At 40.5% G+C, this 21,363-nt stretch overlaps 1 protein-coding gene across 1 annotated transcript in view; it reads right to left on the bottom strand.

Moving 5' to 3' along the window:
- The window catches only part of med30 (mediator complex subunit 30), a 42,780-nt gene that overhangs the window by 13,801 nt on the left and 7,616 nt on the right, over positions 1-21,363 (bottom strand). The window contains exon 4 of the mRNA XM_032534803.1: positions 11,174-11,281. Coding sequence (XP_032390694.1) covers positions 11,174-11,281 — 108 coding nt within the window. The remainder of the gene's footprint in view (positions 1-11,173; positions 11,282-21,363) is intronic.

Below are 21,363 nucleotides of genomic sequence, written 5' to 3'. Positions count from 1 at the left end.
ATCAAATGCCATGTATGTAGATATCATGTCTAGTGGATTGATACAAATAACAATAGATGTTTTGGAACTTTTGATATTTATTGCCCCTCAACAGGCCACAACTGCGCAAAATTAAGTAATGCTTGTTAAGCACTACAACAAAAATAAACAACAAATACACTCTTTGCAGTGTAAATAACATAAGTGGCCTGATGTTTATACTTGTGTGCTGGTGTGTGTGTGTGTGTGTGTGTGTGTGTGTTTGGGGGGTGTGGTGTGTGTGTGTGTGTGTGTGTGTGTGTGTGTGTGTGTGTGTGAGAGAGAGTGATAGAGCGAGGGAGAAGTGAGAGAGTGACAGCAATTAGCTTCGGAGCGCGTAGCCACTAGAGTCATAGTGAGAAAAACAAAGTGTCTCCCGTTTTCTGACCACAGCGGGAAGTCTTTGGCAGGAAAAGCTACCTCCTCCTCGATGTCATAACGCCACACCTGTCTCTTGTTGACTGACTCACTTGTGTTGTTCGTTGTGTGAAATTTTACTCAACCTCAGCCAATCATCAGCATATATGCGCTTGTCTCGTGCACGGCCCACTAACCAAGGAAGAAAAAAAGGATGTGCCTCTCGGCTCAGAGATCTAGTTGGTTTGATGAAAAAAACAGCTTCAATTATAGTAACGGCGTTAAGATGGGAAGCGTAATCAATTACATTATTAGTTACTAAAAAAAACTTAACGCTGTTATTTATATTGTCGTTATTCCTATAACTGATTACATATTATTAGAACTGAGCATCCAAACTACTGCCTAGAATTCTCCATGTACAACGCAAAACAAACACCTTTTAGCTACCATGTCAAGCCAATATTGTGGCATGGTGGTGCTGTCACTTACTAGAGGAAAAAAAAAAAATCAACTTTAAACTAAAATTTGTAGCCATGAAGCCTAATCTTAAAATTGTTTCAGAGTTGTTTGAATGCATTTTACCATTTCTAGAGAGTGTAGAAGGTTATACAATCAAGAATCAAGGTCTATCGATTGGACTAAAAGTTGAATGTGTTTTGTGTCATCACAAAGCAGTGAAATTAAAATCTCAGAAATGACACCCTCGAAAAAAGAAAAAGCATGTCAAAGCCAATAGTTTTCATGTTGTTCACACTAGTCAGCAGGGAGGTGGTTTACGTACAGTAAATAATAGTGTTGAAAGAAGAAGAAAGAGAGACGGTTTTGCACCAAAGAAGAGGTGACATTGTTTTCACCAGATTAGCCAGTCATGAGGTGTCTGGCTTTGCAACATGCCCGTTAAAAGGGGCTTTACTCGATTTTCAGAAATAAAAGTGGTCTAGAATTGCCTCCACACGGCTCTCACAGAATGCTCCCCAACTCGTCAAATACTGACGCTTTTTCACGACTCCCGGTGTCTGATACTGACACTCATTCTCTGCTCAAGATGCCAATACTGCTCAGGATGCCACTCAAATACTTGTTTACTGCTATATTAATTTTCTGAATATTGAGTACAGCCTCTTTAAAACCGGACACATTGTATTTTGGTGAGAATAACTCAATTAACTTTAACAAAACATTTGCTTCCACTGAAACTCCCTGTCTGACACTGCACTAGCGGAGGTAGTGCATCCCTGGATGACAATTGAAGAGAGGCCAAAGACACCAACTTTCTCCATATAGACTTGAAATACAGATTGGGCTAGTAACTTAATGCAAGTCAATTTATAACATTTTTGAGAAGCGTTTTTCTGGATTTTTTGTTGCTGTTATTCTGTCTCTCACTGTTCAAATAAATCTACCGTTAAAATTATAGACTGATCATTTCTTTGTCAGTGGGCAAATGTACAACATCAGCAGGGGATCAAATACCTTTTTCCTTTCTTGAATTTATATCCTTTACAATTGTTTTTTAATCCTTATTTTTCACACTTTTTTTAACGCAAGTTTAGGAAACACCCAAATTGCAAATCAATGGAGCTGCAACCAACAATTATTTTCTTTAAAGATTAATCTGCCAATTATTTTCTCAATTAGATGCTTAATCTATAGAATTTTAAAGAGGAAAAATGAATTGATTTGTTGCATCTCTACAGTACATTTCACATCAAATATTGCTTGTTTATGTAAAAAATGAACCTTGAATCCTTGCTGAAATGTAGACATGAAGAGCCTTGAAGAGTCAAGTATTTTACAGAAATGAGAGTGGCTAACTTACTATGCAAACGACCATTCTTCCAGAGGATGCCTGATGACTTAAGAGTGTGCCGGGCCTTGGCTCCTTTAAAAATGATTTAAAAACATCTTTTTTATGGAACCTTTGCTCTTTTACGTGAACTTCCCTCTGTTTCATGTATATACAATTTCATATTACATTTCTTCTTTAAAGCAGTATCAAAGGCGTCAGAAAAATATAAAGCTGGCCTTAATGTGCCTTTTAAAGTGTCTTACCTACAACACAAACGGCAAATATGTCCACAATATAGCGTGAGGCTCTCCAACTTACTTCACGCCTTCCTTTCATGTAAATAGCAGTTCTAAACACAACAGTCAGACAATAGTTAAAAAAGCAAATTGCTTACATGGCCCTTAAACACTGTAACACAAAGCAGAAATAATTGGGGTTGCACTAGACACTAAATGCAGCAAAATACTAGGAAGACACATATTCACCCCCCCAAAAAAAACCAACTCTGATACCTCCTCCGCAAGAGCTTTGCAGCTACACTGCCCCTTTGACCCCCGCAAAACAATTAAAAAGCCCTAGGCATACAGGGAGCCTCTGATGGGCCACATATGACACTGCTAATAAGACAGAGGTATGGGCATCTGCTGTGCACAGACTACTAATTTTGGAGCCTGAACATAGCGATGGAAGACAGGATGGGAGCAATAGACGGAACGAGGGATGGAAGAATAGGAGGTATAAAGAGAAAGGGAGACAGAAAGGGAAAGGAAGTGAAGAACAGCATGGGGGTAAGTCTGTGGGAGTGGAAAGAGAGAAACAACTAGAGAAGAGAAACAGAGAGGAGGAGGACAAGGAGGCAGGGAATCAGAGAGCAAAGCGAGGGCGATGGAAAGAGAGAGAGAGAGTATCTGCCAACCAAGCTGCATCCCTCTCTCCTGGTCTTACTAGAGTTAGTTTGTTTATCATCAGGCCTCGGCAGACTCGGCAGCAAGTGACACTGGAATTCATTACACACGCAGAGCCAGCAGCTAGCTCACACAGGTCTGGAAAGGAGAGAAGAGCAAAGCTAGACAGTGGATGGCTTTTCTATTTGAAATTACAAACATCCCCCTGTTTTTAATTCCTCCCTATCTCATTTTGAATAAAGAGGACAGACGCTGTAATTAACGGGGTATTAAAAAAGCAAGGCAGTGTGCAATGAAGGAGGGGAGGAGGAAGAGCAGTAGCAGAGTGGGAGAGATAGTAACTAAAAGAGGGGAGAGAAAGAGAGGAGTGAAGAGCTGTGGAGAATTAATAACAGGCCAGATCTCTCCAAGGCCTCCTTAATGGGCTGTGACAGGAATTTATTCACACTTAGACTGGTATTAAATCAAATGCGAGGCGAGTGGCAGTGGCAGGCTGCAGCAGAGGGGTGGGGTAGGGGGGCAGGTGCAGCAAAGAAAACGGCGGGGGGTCTGCCATGTCACACAGGTCCAGCATTACAACCCCGCTACCAGGGTGGAGGGTCAACACCAAGACCCCTGGGATAGATAAAAGGATGGAGAGATGGAGCGATAAAGGGACGTATGAAGAGAACAAACGATGAGTGATGTGCCAATGACAAGACAGCCTGTCCCGCGCCCAAGATGGAATGATTATCAAGTAGTCCGGAGAGTTGCTATGAATCATCCTTCCTCCATTCTGCAAAATGCACCGTCACTCAGCCAGCCAGTCAATCAGTCAGTCCGGCAGGCAGAAAGGAGGCGGATTCCCACAGCACTTGCTACGAAAATGGAAGCTGCCCATAACAAAAACCTCTGTCCAAATTAGTGCTTTGTGAAAAATTCTGCTGGCAAATTTACCTGTCATATGTTTTATTTTTCCTTCATTAATTACAAGTATTGTAGGATATTTATTAGGGCGGTAATCTGTGGTCACGTGGGTGCCACAGAATTCAGTCCATATATTGGAGCAGAAACAGTCAGTATGTTTACATGCACACCAATATTCCACTATTATTCAGAATATGACAATATTCCGAATTTGATTCAATCCTGCTGGATATTCAGAATAAGGCCTTTTTCCGAATATAGCATTTTCCAATTAAGACACGGGATATTCCGATATTATTCAGGTTTTAGAGCCATTGTTTGGACATGTATACAGCGCATTTGGAATATGCGTCACAATCGTGGTTTTCCCCGCAGGCTTATGGTCAGCTTTGTGCGTTGCTATTGTTTCTGTACACAAACTTTCCGTACACAAACCAACCAGCCAACAGTTTGCAAGGCTGGAGAGCCGATAAGAAGGAGAAACACAGCTACATTATCAAAGAGTTGGATATCAACAGGTTTTGCTACGCCAACCTTTTCAAGAAGCTGGTTAAAGGAATGAAAGAGGGACACTGTGTTTGCATGGCCCAACAAGTCCGCTGCTGCTAGTAAACTTTGAAAAAAATCCTGTTTTGCATATTCACTTTCAAAAACAGCTTAGTCGGAATATCGTCTTTTTCGGAATTAGGGCAAAAAAACAGAATATTGTGTGCACGTAAACATAATCAGTGTGGATGACTGGGGACCCTGAATTGATATGCATCATCACATTCTACAACAGCAGAAGTAAACACTGGACTTTCACACATGCTTAAATAAACTAATTCCTCATACAAACATCAACAACACATTGGGATGCATGACAAAGTATAAGAGTACTGTATAGAGGCAACAAGGACGAAGAGGCACACACACTCATATTTACATCCAGGCACGTGGACACTGGGGGAATTTACACATTCAGGGCTCCAGACTGTGACCAAATGGTCACATTTTGGGGCTACAGAGCTCCTAGTAAGAAAAAGATAGGGTGAAGCCCTGATATTCAAACAAACTTAAATTCAAATATATATTGTTACAGGCAGCATGCTTCCAAGTAAAGACACTTGTGGAGAGTGATGAGAGGTATGCCTCCGCCTCCAACGCTGGGCAGATTGCATCACCATCCGTCAGCCAGATTTCAACAAACAGCAATTACCCCAATCGACAGATAACGAGAGCAAGGCTATCACTCACAGCCAGGACATTCCATAAAGCAGCCAGACATTACCATGGAGGAGTCATTTATCTGCCTCTCCTCCAGCCATCCCCCTTCCACCACACCCCACGCTGATCTTTACTTCTACTACCTGTTCAACGCTGTCAGCTTGGGGGGTGGGCTTCAGGCTTCAACTGAATAGAGGTAGGATTATGGGCCTGGGGTTTGTGGGGATGGAATAAAACCTGAAGTGACATCTACCACATGGGTCAAGGTCCCTACCTTTCAGATGCAGTTTATTTAAAGGCAGCTAGACGGTGATGGCGTGAACTACACTACAACTGTAGAATAGGATGTAAAGTGCGTTACCATCCGTTTTATGCACATTTTTTCAAATTGTGCATGCAAATGCAACAAAGTGCAATGGAAACATACTTGATGATAAAAATGATGACGCACGTGAATTAAATGAAAACATCAGATCTTGACTGATGACGAGACTGTAACTTTCCTCATGACATCCATATTATTATTTTTTCCGTTTCTTTCTTCATCATTACAACTCTTTTAATCATGTTATGTCACAGAGCCTTCTACTTCTGCCATGGTTATCTCATTGGGCCTAACTCCTAACACTTACATAACAGTCGTGGATGGAAACACGATTTTCTGCACTATATTTGGTTGGAATCATGCTATTTAGAGCTGAAATGATAAGCTGATAAATCCTTAAGCCAATCAACAAAAAATACTACACTTTTTACATGATCAATGAAAAGTTTAGGTAATTTTTTAGGCAAGAATGCTTAAAAATAATATATATGTGAATATGCTCTGGTTTTCTAAGGCTTCTATGACTGCACACTAAATCTACGGGTTGGACAAAACAAGCAATCTTCTGACCATACAATTAATTAAGATAACCATTGGCAGATTAATCTTTCATAAAATAATCCTTAGCTGCAATCCTGACGGCAATAGAAAGATCCCCAATAACTCTCTGGACATCAACTCTGGACATCTGTTTCTACCTCATGTTAGAGTCTCACTAGTTAATTTCACTAGTGCTAATGAATGTCTTGGTGGCCTTTTCAAAGGTTAATGTTTTATCTAGGGGATATCAATGCTTACAGAGACACATTTTCAAGCATGTTTGCTTTAGTGGACTTATCACACTCAGAAGTCGTGTTGGGGGCTACTCCCTGCACCAATCTAAACTTCACTAAGTTCCACCCTACCTGACAGATTTTGGATTTTATGGCTATGGTGATAGACATCCAGCCTCTCTCTGTGACATAATAGATACTATGTCAGTATTTATGCAGTCTATAGTAGAAGCAGGGCTTGGATCAGGGATGTAGACAAGGATTAAGTAGGGTTCGGACATTGTGAACATTTAGGGCTGAGCAAACACTCCTACTTTCCATTATTCCCTTTTGTGAGCACAGAACACACACTTCAATGGCTCTCTTCAGATCACTCTGTTCTGTTATATTGTAACAAGGGTGGTGTCTGTTCCAAGGTTATTTCACTCAGAACAGAGCACACAAAAATCCATGGATTTGGAATCCCATTACCCTGCCATCCTATCACTCTACCTATCACAACCATCCCATAAAGATGCATTCTATCACTGTCCATTATTTACAGCATTGAGTGAATTTCAATTTTAAGTTGTTGAAAGTTGTTTTTTCAACAAACAAAAAAAATCTAATCTTTAAGGTAATTTAAGGTTAGCAATCCTAAACCAGTGTGACATATCAGGTGGAGAGTCTGAGGAATGGTTGTACTTATCTTTTCACTTATGCAGCAATCTTTTCTTTTTCTTTTCGTCTCTCGACATCCTGTCACAGAAGGCATCCTATTTTCCCTGCTGAAGCTTCATTTCGTCAGTCTTCTGTTATTCCTTTTGAAGACCCTATCTGAATGGGAACAGCTTAACTCTGACAATTCACAGCTTCCTACACATCTATCAATCTATTCTTTCATTTGCTACCCCTATACACATTTTAATTCACATCAAAAACACCACACAAATGATTTTTACTTGCGTTTTGCTACCAGTGTGTCCCTTCATCCTTTACCCTCAGCTTTACACATCCACTCTCTCTGACAACAAAGCCATTTGTCTGGTCATCCATCCATCTTCAAACACCTTTCCCACCTGAACAGTTCATTTCTCTTTCTCTTTTTACTCAAAGGCTTTCTTTTTCTTCTCTCACACACATCTTTTATCTATCACTCCATCAACCTTTTCATGGTAGCATCGTTCTGCCATTTAGCTCTCTTCCTACCCTTTTTATGTATCTCTCTATTCCCCCCCTTATCCAGAACTATCCTATCTGGCTGGAGTGACTGCAGCAGATGTAGCCAGGCCACAAACATCTGCTACCCCTGTACTGCTGCATCCCTACTCAGCTGATCAGACTAACCGCTTTAACTCCCCAAAGCTTGCTGTCCTTACTGCAGCCTTAATGTGCAGCTGTGCGGCCTGGGCAAAATCACAGCTAAATATGCTGCAAACACAAAGGCCAGATTAGATAGCTGTTTATAAAAACAGGTTTTAGCCACTGGGTATGGTTGGGTGATATGAAAAAAATAAACGCTAATTGTGATAGAACATTTCTTCAATAAGAAACCAGATATGTCAATATACTGTTGCCAAGTGGCATTGCTTGATATTGTGTTATCAACTGATCACGTCAAAGAAGAAGACTGGCTTTGTTTATATCATTAATTTATTTAAGTAGATTCTTTGTTTGCAGCTCATTTAGATCTTATTCATTTTCAGACTCTGAATCTGTAGGACATTTAAGCTTAGGGGTAGTTTTTGACCACAAGTAGCGCTCTGCAATTTTCCTTCTTGTGTCTGTTCTTGTGCACACAGGTAATATGACAGACATTTGTACCAGAGTTTAACATTATTTCACTGTTTCACAGGTAGTGGTAATGCAATAAAAAAGCAGCATCAAGATAGTTAACATGCACGTAAATAATGCAGGTTTCAAAAATTAGCTTTGCAAATTTGGTAGGGGAAGGAAATGCATTCAACACTTTTGTTAAGGCCTCAATGCACACACAACTGAATTCTAAACAAAACAGTGAGCAGTGAACAGAAATGATCCCTTACTAAGTCCTCTTATTTAATCAAGGCTGATTATACAGCGATCTGATGTTGATCAAGAAAAGCAGTCTAGTTTGAGAAAGAGTTTTATGCAAGACAACTGAGATGTCACTATCATCACATCAATATCATCACATCCTTTATATATTGTGCATTCAATGTTTTTTAGATATACTACATAATAAGGTTTTGCTATGTATTAATGGATTGTATTCTGTTTTTCAGTACGGCATTGCATTTAAAGAGTTAGAATAAGCTCTTGGTTTTTTATCTACCATAACATCAGCAGGCTTTAACTGTGCTCTTTGCGGGCTTTGTGTGAAAAGGCGATGCAGTTTGTTTTGGATGGAGCTGAGTGCAGTTGAGCAAAGGGTTCACTGCAATATTTCACTGTTGTGTTAACATTTAAAAGCAGCCAGGGGAGCTATGCTGAGCTCTTAAAAATCACCAATTCGCATCTCTGTTTGCTGACACTCCTGACCTTGGACCATTATCATTGCAGCACACAACACGAGATGGCATGCACAATCTGTACAGATCCAGCACAATGCACATACAAAGAGGGGAAAGGGCTTTAGCCAGCACATACTGAAAGCATGTGTGAAAGCAAATACAAACAGTCTTTTCTCTCTGAAGACAGAACAAAAGCTCTTTCGCACTCTCTCAATCTCAATATACACACACACACAAACACATACACCTATATACACAAACAAAACAAATCCATTTCAGACAAAGCAAACTAAAAAAGCCTCCTTAATAATGCATGATGTGTTTTACTTGAACCTTTGCAACGCTCCACTGTCCATAACTACTGTACACAGGTGAGATGGAAACTGCTTGGAGGTATTGTGTCTGACTTCTTGCCATCTACCTCACCTGCATCCATGCAGGATCTAGGTTTTCTTCAACCCAAAGCTGATATTAGTACACAGCGCTTTAATGTCATCTTGATGGACCCTGTTTCAAAGGGAGAGATTAAACCTAATCCTGGACTCAAAAATAATCTATTGTGGCAATCGCAAAAACATCAAGGGGCAGGTTTTCTTCAGTGTAAAGATGACCTGTGTCATGTCCCGGTGGTCAGTTCAGCAATGCTAAAAAAAACACGTTAAACATGTATTTTGAAATTTTTTATTTGCTTAATATGTTATTTATCCGGTCTTTGTCTTGATAACATTGGAGTGATCGGTCTTGTTTCTAGTCATGGAAACATTTCAGAACTGTACCTCAACTGTAACGTAAATGATCTATTATCTCATCACACTTTGCAGAAATATTTTGAACCTTTTCGTTATAATGCTTATTATGAAATCAAACCCCATGTTTGATAGTATTCATGGTGGAACAACACCCACTCAATGTATTTGCAGTTAGTAAATACCATTCAATATTGTAGTTTGCATGGTAGGTGACGGGGTCCGCTATAACCACGCTGGATTAAAATTGCCTTCCTATACACAAGGGATTCACAAAAAATTACCTGCAAGCATGCAATTCAGCATTATTTTTTGTAATTGTATCTCATTGTATCTCTTCAGGTTAGACCTAATGCAAACCAAACATTTCCTACTGCTGCAGCTTCACATTAAAAGCATTCAAAACACTGGTAGGCTTTTATTATGAAGTAAACAACATATTTGTCCCCAAGGTCGGCTTTGACAACAACTGTTCATCAAATGTGTCTGTAAAACAACACATAACATTCTTTGGCATTCTTTGACAGAGCACTGGCTATTACCACAGTAACTACGAGTCAAAAAATCAATCAGGACTAATATTACATAAAAAAATTAAATATTGCACAAAAATCTTTAGAAAAATCAAAGTAAAATTTTGATTTTTTTTTTTTTCATTGTTGGATTATGTTAACATCTGAGTCACCACCCTTCACCCTTCTATGCATCTCTATGCTCGGATTTAACATGTCTGCCTGTGGCGTTTAACTTAAGCCATGAATCAGAATTAAATCATTCCCCCAACAAACTTTTAGACTTTGATTGACAACATGGGATGTCAGTCTGAAGAAAAGCTCTCTGCTCTTCAGAGTGTCATAAAACAGATTCTTTGTCAGAGCTGAGCAAAACATATCTGACAGTAAATACATTTGAAAAAGCTCTTAGGTGTGTTTGATGTCTGCCACTTGAAAACACTCCAGAAGTGAATACCTTACTCACAAGTATATATATATATATATATATATATAAAAAACGCTTCTTCCATTCTTTTAATATAATCTGAGGTTGAACAATCACCAAGAGCCTCCTTTACAGCACACTGGCATAATGTTTAAGAAGGCTGAGCAGGGTGACACACTGATATTGGGGACATATCCTATATCATACCATAAACTCCTGGTGTACTTACAAACTTCCCAATCCATCGTTTAATGAGTAAATAACCTAGCTGTACTATTGTAGAAGTTTAGTATCATGTCGGGCATTATTAGTGAGGCAATTTACGAGATACACTTGTGGTTCCATTAGCGCCTGCACTAAGCTAACCAGCTGATTATGCTAACTTGCCCATTGTTTGACCCAGGTGAAAAAAGGTTTTGGGGGGTTGTTTGGCTCGAGGTCGTGGTGCGAAGTACCCTAGAGGGAATTTACTCCAAACCCTCACTTTAAACTCTGTTTTCCCCTCAAGCTCAGGTAGATTGGAAATGCCTGCAGGCCCATGGATGTCAGAGGTGAACTGAAACTTTACTGATCTGAAATAACATGCTAAACTGTGATAAAATCTCATGATATCACTTTTCGAACCTTTTCCATTTTTCTTTTAATCAGCCTTACCTTCTCATTTCATTCCCGTTGGCGGGGAAGGAAACCTGTAACCCTAACAGTGTTGTCATACTGAGATACAGAACACAATACCTTGTTGACCTCCAGGATTTCTCTCCTCTCCTCGGTGGCAGGGCGGCTCTGGCCAGCTGAGCGATCCTCGTGTTTAGAGCTGTCATCCTCCACAAAGGGTATCAGTTGCTGGAAGGGACAGCAAACAAAAATCAGACTTATTGTAAAGTAAGACGACAGCAAGAGGATAACTCCCAAAATACTGACATATTCAACTGATATGGATTGCATTCTGTTTATCAATTACAGTAGTACAGCACATACAGTATATAATCTACAATGTGAAAGTACAATTTTATTATTGTGACAATCAACTCCATTATAAGAGTAGTTGTGAAGTACAGTAGTTCTGGAATAAAACTCAAATTCACATTTTTCCTATATATGCCAGCTGAGTGCAGTTATAGGTCAGAATTATGTGCGTATGGGCAAGCTCAACCTTTGAGTGCTATCCTACACTGAAGATACCCCTGTGCTGTCTCATGATCTTGTTCCCATGAAATGGTGAAAATGGAGATTCTGTGTAAATTCTCAAACAGTCTCCCTCGTCTCTCTTCAACATAGAGAGAGACAGTAGAGAGACAGAAAGTGAGTGGGAGATTAATTCATTTTTAAACGCTCTGTGTGCTTGACCTTGTCTGTTTGACATTACAGTGAGGCTGATGCGCGAGAGCCCTCAGGCGAGGTACAGTTCCTGAGCCAATAGGGTCACTGCCTGGTGCTTTACCTCACACTGCCCCCTAGTGACCACCTCAGGGAGGAGGCAAACAGGAGGCATTGCTGCGGTACCCCATCCAAGTGATGTGTGTGTGTTCCGTGCATAACACACAGCAAGAACATAACAGGTTTTATACTGAGAATATGAGAATAATGACATGCTTGATGAGCTACTGAATGGACACACAGTGTAAATTTAGACAAACGTTTCCAGGAAATACACAGTATCAGCTATGTTGACATGAAGTCAATTTTGTGGATTAACTCAAAAATCAAAAAAATTTCATGACACCACTTTTAATGGCTTTCAATTAAAAAAAATGCAAAAAATAATCTGCAAGAGTTTATTGAACTGGAAGCAAGGATTTGCTGTTGCAAGGGAAAAATAACATCAACAAGAGCTACCATCGCCATAGTTTCCTTTCCAAAACAAAAATTGTCATACCAGACAAGATCACAAACACAGATAAGGTAAGAGACTCTAAAAACAACCAAAAGCCAATATCAACTGACATATAATGAGAAAACACACATTGCTCAAATAACGACTTGGCACGATGGTAATCTAGATCATGCAAAGTTGGTTCTTTAGTTTAGTCTGCTTTTTTACACCATTTGACCTGAGGTTGTGCAGCTGGAATGGAGACCCTGTGGAGACTAGACAATGATGGGAGTATGCTGGTTCATCTGGAAGCAATGGCTGACTGGTGTTTGAATACAGCTAGAGCAGGCCAACGTCAAGACGAACAAGAACAAAAAAAGAAGGTACGAAGGAAGATGGACATAAGTGTAGACAAACAGAGGAAGAGGGAGGTGAGGACGGTAAGAAAATGGGCAAAATGTCAGATAGTCAGAGAGAAAAAAGGCTACGGTTAAAAAGAAGAGAAAATACAAACAGAAAGAGAAGAGAGAATATGAGAAACAAAAAGAGGCCAAGGGGGAGGGGAAAAAAAGAGCGGAAGGAAAAAAAAGAACAACAGAAAGATGTAAAAATCTGGATAACTTTCTGTGCTGCTGTCAGTTTTCAGGCCGATATTCACGCCAAACTGCAAACTGACTGTTGGAGGGAGAAAAGACGGCAAATACATGTGCAGGATATTATATCAGACAATCTGTGAGCTTGTTTCTGGCTCAATGAAACTTTAAGAAGGAAAAGAGGAAAGTTCTTTCATTAGATCATTTCAAACCAAAGCCAATGACATATCAAATTTGAAAGGTAGCGGGCTGATTTAGGCAGCTCCTGAGGGGAAAATGAAATGTGCTGAGTAGGGTGGGAAAGTGTAGTGTAGTGTGCGTGTATGTATGTGTGTGTGTGTGTGTGTGTGTGTGTGTGTGTGTGTGTGCGCAAGCATGCATGGGTGTGTGTGTCATAACCCCTGCCTCTTTCACAGAAAGATGGATGTGGTTTGCTGCCTGACAGAGAAGAATGGACAAATGAAGTTTTCCAGGTTGCCTCGCTGAGACAAAAAGAAAAGGGTAGGAAAGACAAACCCAAATAAATAACAACAAAATAGCAGGGTGAATGTGTAAGGGGAGAGGGAAATGAAATAGCATGGGTGAACAGTGCAGGAAATGACAGAGAGGAGGTACATCACAGAAAAGAAGAAAGGAAAAAAAAAATACAGAAAATGTGAGCGTTTGAGAAAAAGAGGAAGGAAAAAGCTGCAACGGAGCAGCAAAAGAAACAGCTGGAACGAGAAAGGGGAAAGCGCTGACGTGTGCATTTGGTCCAGCTGTTCATTAAACGGGTCTGTTGCTAATTAGACTGCGATGAGGTCACACTGCCTGAGTCATTGATTCCACTTCCTGTGTTGGGCAGTCAATAGTGAGCGGCTGTCAGGCAGGCACCTGAATTCTGCGGGATGATAAATGGCATGCATGCTGGGGCCAAAATCAACTACTCTCAGCCCCAGACAAACATGGTGAGCGGAGCTATTGGCTGGTCAGCACTGAACTGAGTCTCCACCTCAAGGGGAAACGACAAAATTTAAATAAGGTGGAAATAAGAAGGGGAAAATAGCTAGATGGCGTAATGACTCAATAAGGGTTTACTACTACAGCAAAGGAAAATGTCAGTGAACCACTCATAGGCTTTGGTATAGGGCAGTAATAATAATGCTTCTGAGCAATTGCATTATTCAGTGTGGAAAAGGAACATAGTGGCAGCCATCACCAATTTGTTCCAATTTAAGACTGGTCTCCTCCCACATTCTCATTTGTCCTCAGTAGGGGTCTGGTGAGAGAGATTAGCTCCAAACCAATCTGTAGAAATTGGGAAGGGACTGCCGCAGTCATAAATCCAATCAAACAGTGGTGGATAGCCTAGCTGTAGTCTTGCATGGAGCCTCAAACAGTGCATGCCCAATGAGACTGTATGTGCTTTTGCGCGTGTGTGGTTTGTTGTTCTTGGAGGTGGATGGCGACCGTAACCAGTGGTAAAGAGACTATAGAGACTCACCTAAAGCGATTGAATCTGCTGTGAGCGGAGAAAAGACAGACCTGGAGGGAGTAGGTGAGATAACAGTTCCCCAGGGCAAAGATGTGTGTGGGTAAGGGGGGTTGTGGCAGTAACAATGGCCTACTTTCTTTAAACCAACAGCTTACTGATTTAGCAGGCAGTCAGTGTGAAACGCTGGGCCACATGTAGATGAGGCAGTGTCTGAAAGCACACACAAAAAAATCCTGACAAGCTTATACAGTATGAGTTGACATTTGCATCTGGAAGGATCAATCAATCGTTACAAATTAAAAATGTAGTTCCTTCCACCTCTACACCACATTAGTTATAACCACCTCATGTAGGATCTAATTGCAGAGCAAAGCTGTACAGTATATGTATTAAAAAAATAACTTGAGGTTGGGTGAGGTGGGAGAGCATCTCAGTAGCAACTGAGAATGTATAGATAAAAATAAATCATTAGTACATGTCCTTCTTAACAAGTCAAAAAATATGTGAAGCTTTCTTAATCCAATTACCTCCATATAACAATATTTTCTGCCTGCGATTGTTCACAATGAAACTGAACCTTGTTTATGGTCAGTTTACTTTTATTCATTGATTGATTTATTGTCTATTCTTGTGTCTACAAAACATGTATAAAAAAAGCATGTATGCTAATCCAATCCACCCTGTTTTAAATAAACATTAAATTAATAAAATGCAGTTACATTAAAAGCCATTTATTACTATTAAGTGTGTAATATTTAGAGCGAGTAAAGTAATGATGTAATAAAACGTAAATAAAAAGTGGTTAACGTGGTCACTCCTTTTTAGGTTATAACCCAATTAATCTTACAGTGGCTTGCATAAGTTTACACACCCATGCTAAAGTTGATTAAAAAGGAGGTATAGGAAAACATCTGAAGTTCCCTTGGTCTTTGGAATTAAAATAGCCCCACATCCTCACATACCTTTCACCATACCTAGAGATAGGCATGGGGAACTTACACCATAAAACAACACCATGCCAATCTCTAGGTATGGTGAAGGCTATGTGATGATGTGGGGCTATTTTCATTCCAAAGGCCAAGTGAACTTCATCAGGATGCATAGTGTCCTGGATCCATGAAATAACTGGCCTTTAAAAATAAAAATGTGACTGGAAAAACTGACTGGATCAAACTGGAAAGCTCATTGATCTTAATTTGTATGACTGCTGGGAGTTGCTAATAGCATCCTCTGATTGGTCGACCATTCCTGGGTCTGGTTTATATAAACATGGTGCCAGTGCTGTTTGACATTCCAAATTTTAGCATATAAAAAGTGTAAAGGGCAACACACACCTGCTGACCCATATCAACCCATGTTTTTGCTTATATAAAACAATTTGAGCGCAAAAAAAATAAAAACACTTTCTATTATATGAAATCCTTCACACTAGCAGGGACCAGCGATTATGTGTCAACTCAGCAGGATACGCCACTGTCCTATTTTCCAACTTTAATGAAAGTTATCACAATCATCCCAGATCCATTACTGTACCCTGACTACTACTTTTGTCTGTATGATACATGTGCAGTGCTACAGCACCAACACTCCATAGACAGCTCCAAGTACAGGTGAAAACACTCTCAGGACGCATTTAAATCGAATTGGAAAAAAAACGCATTTGGAGAGACTTTGAGCTGCATGTGTCCCCATTTTAATAGCAGTGAGAACGAGAATGTATCCTGTGTCCACATTAAAGAGTGCCTACTCAACTGTGAGCTAAAGTACGTAGGCTAGCCTACTCATTCAAAATATTTCTCATGTCACAGCAACCACTGAGTAAATTGTGTGTTTTGGATGTTAGTAGCGTGTCGGTGTTTTTGTTCCTGCATGCTGCTTGATCCTATAACCCCGGCCGGCTTGACCACTCTGCAGCTCTGTTGTCCTGAAAACAACTAATATTTTTAGTTTCATAACACATTCCCGAATTCACCAATATAGGACATAACTCTGCTACAAAACTTCCTGCTTTTATGTAATCTTCTTCTTTTATTTAATAGTCTAGCATTACCAGAGTTACACAGCACTGTCTGGAGTAAACTGGCAAATTGAGTGGTCAAAGCAGCGGCTGTGGAACAGTTTCATTCCATATAAATTCTTCACAATAAAAGTGCCCCGTTATTTTTTTATTTAAATGATTTTATTATGAATCTGCAAAATCAGGAAATGTTGGGGTTTCATCAGCAGTAACATCTCTTTCTCTCCTGCACCGGTCCCGGTGCCCCTCAGTAGACCTCCTTATGCCGGCACACAGGCAGACTCTCATTGAACGTTTCTAATGTATGATTTATACACTCACCTATAGGATTATTAGGAACACCATACTAATACTGTGTTTGACCCCCTTTTGCCTTCAGAACTGCCTTAATTCTACGTGGCATTGATTCAACAAGGTGCTGAAAGCATTCTTTAGAAATGTTGGCCCATATTGATAGGATAGCATCTTGCAGTTGATGGAGATTTGTGGGATGCACATCAAGGGCACGAAGCTCCGGTTCCACCACATCCCAAAGATGCTTTATTGGGTTGAGATCTGGTGACTGTGGGGGCCATTTTAGTACAGTGAAGAATGTTATGTTCAAGAACCAAATTGAATAATCTGAGTTTGTGACATAGTGCATTACCTGCTGGAAGTGGACATCGGAGGATGGGTACATGGGGCCATAAAAGGATGGACATGGTCAGAAACAATGTCAGGTGGGCCGTGGCTTTAAACAATGCCAATTGGCACTAAGGGGCCTAAAGTGTGCCAAGAAAACATCCCCCACAACATTACACCACCACCACCAGCCTGCACAGTGGTAAACAGGACATGAGGATCCATGTTCTCATTCTGTTCACGCCAAATTCTGACTCTACCATTGAATGTCTCAACAGAAATCGAGACTCATCAGACCAGGCAACATTTTCCAGTCTTCAACTGTCCAATTTTGGTGAGCTCTTGCAAATTGTAGCCTCTTTTTCCTATTTGTAGTGGAGATGAGTGGTACCCGGGGGTCTTCTTGCGAGCCATCCGCCTCAAGGTTGTGCGTGTTGTGGCTTCACAAATGCTTTGCTGCATACCTCAGGTGTAACGAGTGGTTATTCAGTCAAAGTTGCTCCTCTATCAGCTTGAATCAGTTGGCCCATTCTCCTATGACTTGCATCAACAAGGCATTTTTCCCACAGGACTGCCTCATACTGGAGTTTTTCCCTTTTCACACCATTCTTTGAAATCCTAGAGATGGTTGTGCGTGAAAATCCCAGTAACTGAGCAGATTGTGAAATACTCAGCAGGCCCGTCTGGCACCGACAAACATGCCACGCTCAAAATTGCTTAAATCACCTTTCTTTCCCATTCTGACATTCAGTTTGGAGTTCAGGAGATTGTCTTGACCAGGACACACACCCTAAAGGCATGAAGCAACTGCCATGTGATTGGTTGATTAGATAATGCATTAATGGGAAATTGAACAGGTGTTCTAATAATTCTTAATATAATCCTTTAGGTGAGTGGATACCACACACACCACACACACACACACACCACACCCACACACCACACCACACACCACACACACACACACACACACACACACACACACACACACACACACACACACACACACACACACACACACACACTATTTGCAATATATATATGTATATACTGTAACATAATGATGTATATGTTCATTTGCAGTTAGAGGGGGAAGGGAGATCCGATCACAAAGGGCACTCAGGACGCATTTGGAGACACATCTACTACCAGGTGGAAACACACGTACCTACAGCTGTCCATTTGTCATCACTTAGATCACATTTAAATACAAAGTGGAAATGGGGCTTATGAGAACTACAAGTGACAGTGAGCATGTTTATTTGACTCTTAACTGTTAGTAAGCGTCATAGTGTGCAAAATCTTGGCTGTAATTATACCTGAATTCACACTGGCCCAAATCGCACAACACTACATAAACACTTACATTTTAATCACATTAGAAAATTAGGTCAAATCTGTGTCAATACTGCTCACCTCTGGAGGATGAGGTCCATCCCGGCGCAGTTTTCATTGCATTTGTCATAGACGAGGCGCAGCTTGCGGAACAGCACAGAAAGCTTCTTAGGTGCTCCTGGAGTTTTCCCAGCCGTCGGTGGGTGTTGGGGTGGTAAGTGACTCCATTAGGCATGAGAAAAACCACAGAGGGAACGTTTTGTTAAGTAAAATAATACTAAAATTTTGCTAGTGCTAATAAAAGAAACCTAGATCCCCACTGACTGCAAAAAGCACTACAACCCTATGTTGTTTCCTAACTGGTAATAGTTCATTGGAAGCTTCTGCTAATGCACACAGTACAGGACTTTCATTTGAATGAACTGATAGTTCCTTTTACTTACTGTAAGAATGTCAGCACCCAGCTGTAGATAAACCTTAAAAATGTATTGTTGTGTTCATGCAAACATATGGTAACTGGTCCTGATAATATAATACAATCACAGTTTAAAATTTAAAACACAAACACAAAGAAATCTGCTGGGGTACTTTGAAGTTTTCACTCACTCTCATACTGAGTCTGGCATCACTGGCTTTTAACCACAATGGATGTTAAAGAGTGACAATACATGTTTTTACTGAGAAAATCGACAAGCCTCTGGGGCAGCACTGCTGATTATAAACATCCTACATAACATGAAACAAGCATGCCTTCGGGGCAAGCAAAGTGAAGAGAGAGACACAACAGTGGGGAGAGAGAGAGAGAGAGGAGAGCAGACAGACAGACAGAGGGAGAAAATGCAGGGAAGTTTTTTTATGACTATAAAGACAGTGTGTGATAATAAATAATAAAAAGTCCAAGAATACTGTTTGTACTGTGGCTGAGGGTGTTGTTTGGCCCGTACTCAATTAATGCGTTTATATGCATGTTGAAAACCCAATATATTCAAGTAAAGGCAATACCGTGGTTTCTCAAACACAATGTTACACGTTACCGGCTAAAATCTGACTTCTCATACCCCGGTCAACAGACCTAGATATTCCTTTAGCAACCGGGGTATATGAGCCTGTATACACCTTAACCGGTGTAAACTGGGTTATGCGTGTGTGCATGCTCTATAAATTATAAGTGCCCTGCCCACTCCAATGCAGTGTTTTTTGACCTGTGAATGGAGGGAGCAGGGAAGCAAAGGCACCAAAAACCACAGCAATAAGATGAGCTTCAAACCTTTAAACCCAATGAGGACTTTGCCATGGCACGTACACTCAACAAGATCCATTCTGAAATGTACAGCACTGAAAGTGGTCATGTTCATCCCGCCTTCCAAGTTGATTTATACGAAGTTTAACCTGAAGGAAAAGCCATGTGACGTCACACATGCTCTGTCCATTAATATATACAGTCTATAGTTGTACTTTGGCAGAGCGACCTACTGTAACAGAAGTAAAGTTACTCCCATCATTCTTTCTATTCTCATGCTCATGTATACAGAACTGGCATAACAACTTTTCTTATCCCTTGATCAATTACGGTATACAACACAAATAAGAGACTATTTGTGCTGTCTTTATGACTCATAAGACTGTACAATGATAATATGTCAGACAACATACTGTGTGTGATGCAGTCACGACTTCTTCAGCTGTGTTGGATTATCATTAACACTTTGATAACAAATGTCCTATAACATAAGTGTTTGAAGTGTGGAATATGCATATTCATCCCAAAAACTTTGATTTCAACCATTGTCCACACTATGTAGCTGCTTAGTCCTATCATTAGCCTCTCCTCACAAATTCAACCACCAGCTTGGACTCCTCATTCCAAAGAGAAACTTTTGCTCTAAGAACTTTGGTGTTTTTTGTGACAGTGGCCAGCTTTTACCAATTCATTAAACATAATTAGACCTGCTGTATCCTACCACGGAATCCGTTCTTACCTGCCTAATGCACAAGCATGCTCAAGCAATTTGTAACTGAGCTTGAGTAGAATTCTGCAGCTTCTGACTAACGTTTCTCCTATACTTTCACATTTTAAACTTCTTTGCAGCACTTGTTGCAAATTTCTTCAAATCCATATAAAAGGTCTTAAATTGAACAAAGTGTCCTACATGATCCCCAGATTACATGAATTTTAAACTTTCTAATGTTTATTGATCCATGGTGAAAACTTTGAGCTAACTCGAGTTTACAATCAATGGGTATTCAGCTTTTGGTTGACTGACTGGGGTCTGGCTTTGGACCAGCTTTCATTTAGTAATCAATCCGTGCACTGACTGTTTAAATCCTGGTCCAAGTAGAGATTATTATTAAAGATTGTCCTCTTTAAGACAGCTTTTTTTAATTTGCATAATAGTCCTGTGTCATGTTACTATCAGACATCTCATTACTTAAAGTAAATTATTAATATATTTAATGTTGTTTATCTTTTGGCTCTTTTGATCATATTCTGCTGCTCTCTCTTTGTATAGATCTGTTAATTATATTGTGTCTTCATATTGCCTTTTCAACATTCATGCTTTTGTTTTATGATAAGTGTCTTGTAAGGGCATTTGGGCTTTGGGAATGGCAATTTTTTTTTGAAAAGGCATAAAGAGAGGCAAACAGAAGACTGAAGGGGGAGTGTAACCGTATTTGCAGGCGTGTGGGCAGACAGTGTGACAAACCTGCATGTTCCTAAGGAGCTGAAAGTCTCCATGGTCCTGAAGACAATGTCTTGGACCGTCTCCTGCCGATGCGACAGAGTGAGGCTGTGTTGACATCCGTGCTGCCTGGGCGCTGCTGCTGCGTTGTTGTTTGTTGGTGCTGCTGCTGCTGCTGCTGCTGCTGCTGCGGGGGCGGAGGCTGCCGCAAAGGCGACACCAGCGGAGGAGTTGTCATGGAGACAGCAAGTAAAGATGCTGGAGGAGGTCTAGGTCAGGTGAGATATACCTGGGGCTATTTCACACAGCCACACCTTAATGCTAGCATACAAAGTGTTTTACAGGAGTAGGAGAGGAAAATGTTGATGAGGGGGGAGGAAAAGTAGGAGAG

The sequence above is a fragment of the Etheostoma spectabile genome, chromosome 14 (assembly GCF_008692095.1).
Source record: "Etheostoma spectabile isolate EspeVRDwgs_2016 chromosome 14, UIUC_Espe_1.0, whole genome shotgun sequence".
Taxonomy (NCBI): Eukaryota; Metazoa; Chordata; class Actinopteri; order Perciformes; family Percidae; genus Etheostoma; species Etheostoma spectabile.
The sequence above is the reverse complement of the archived record's forward strand: the minus strand, read 5'-3'. Positions and strand labels throughout refer to the sequence as shown.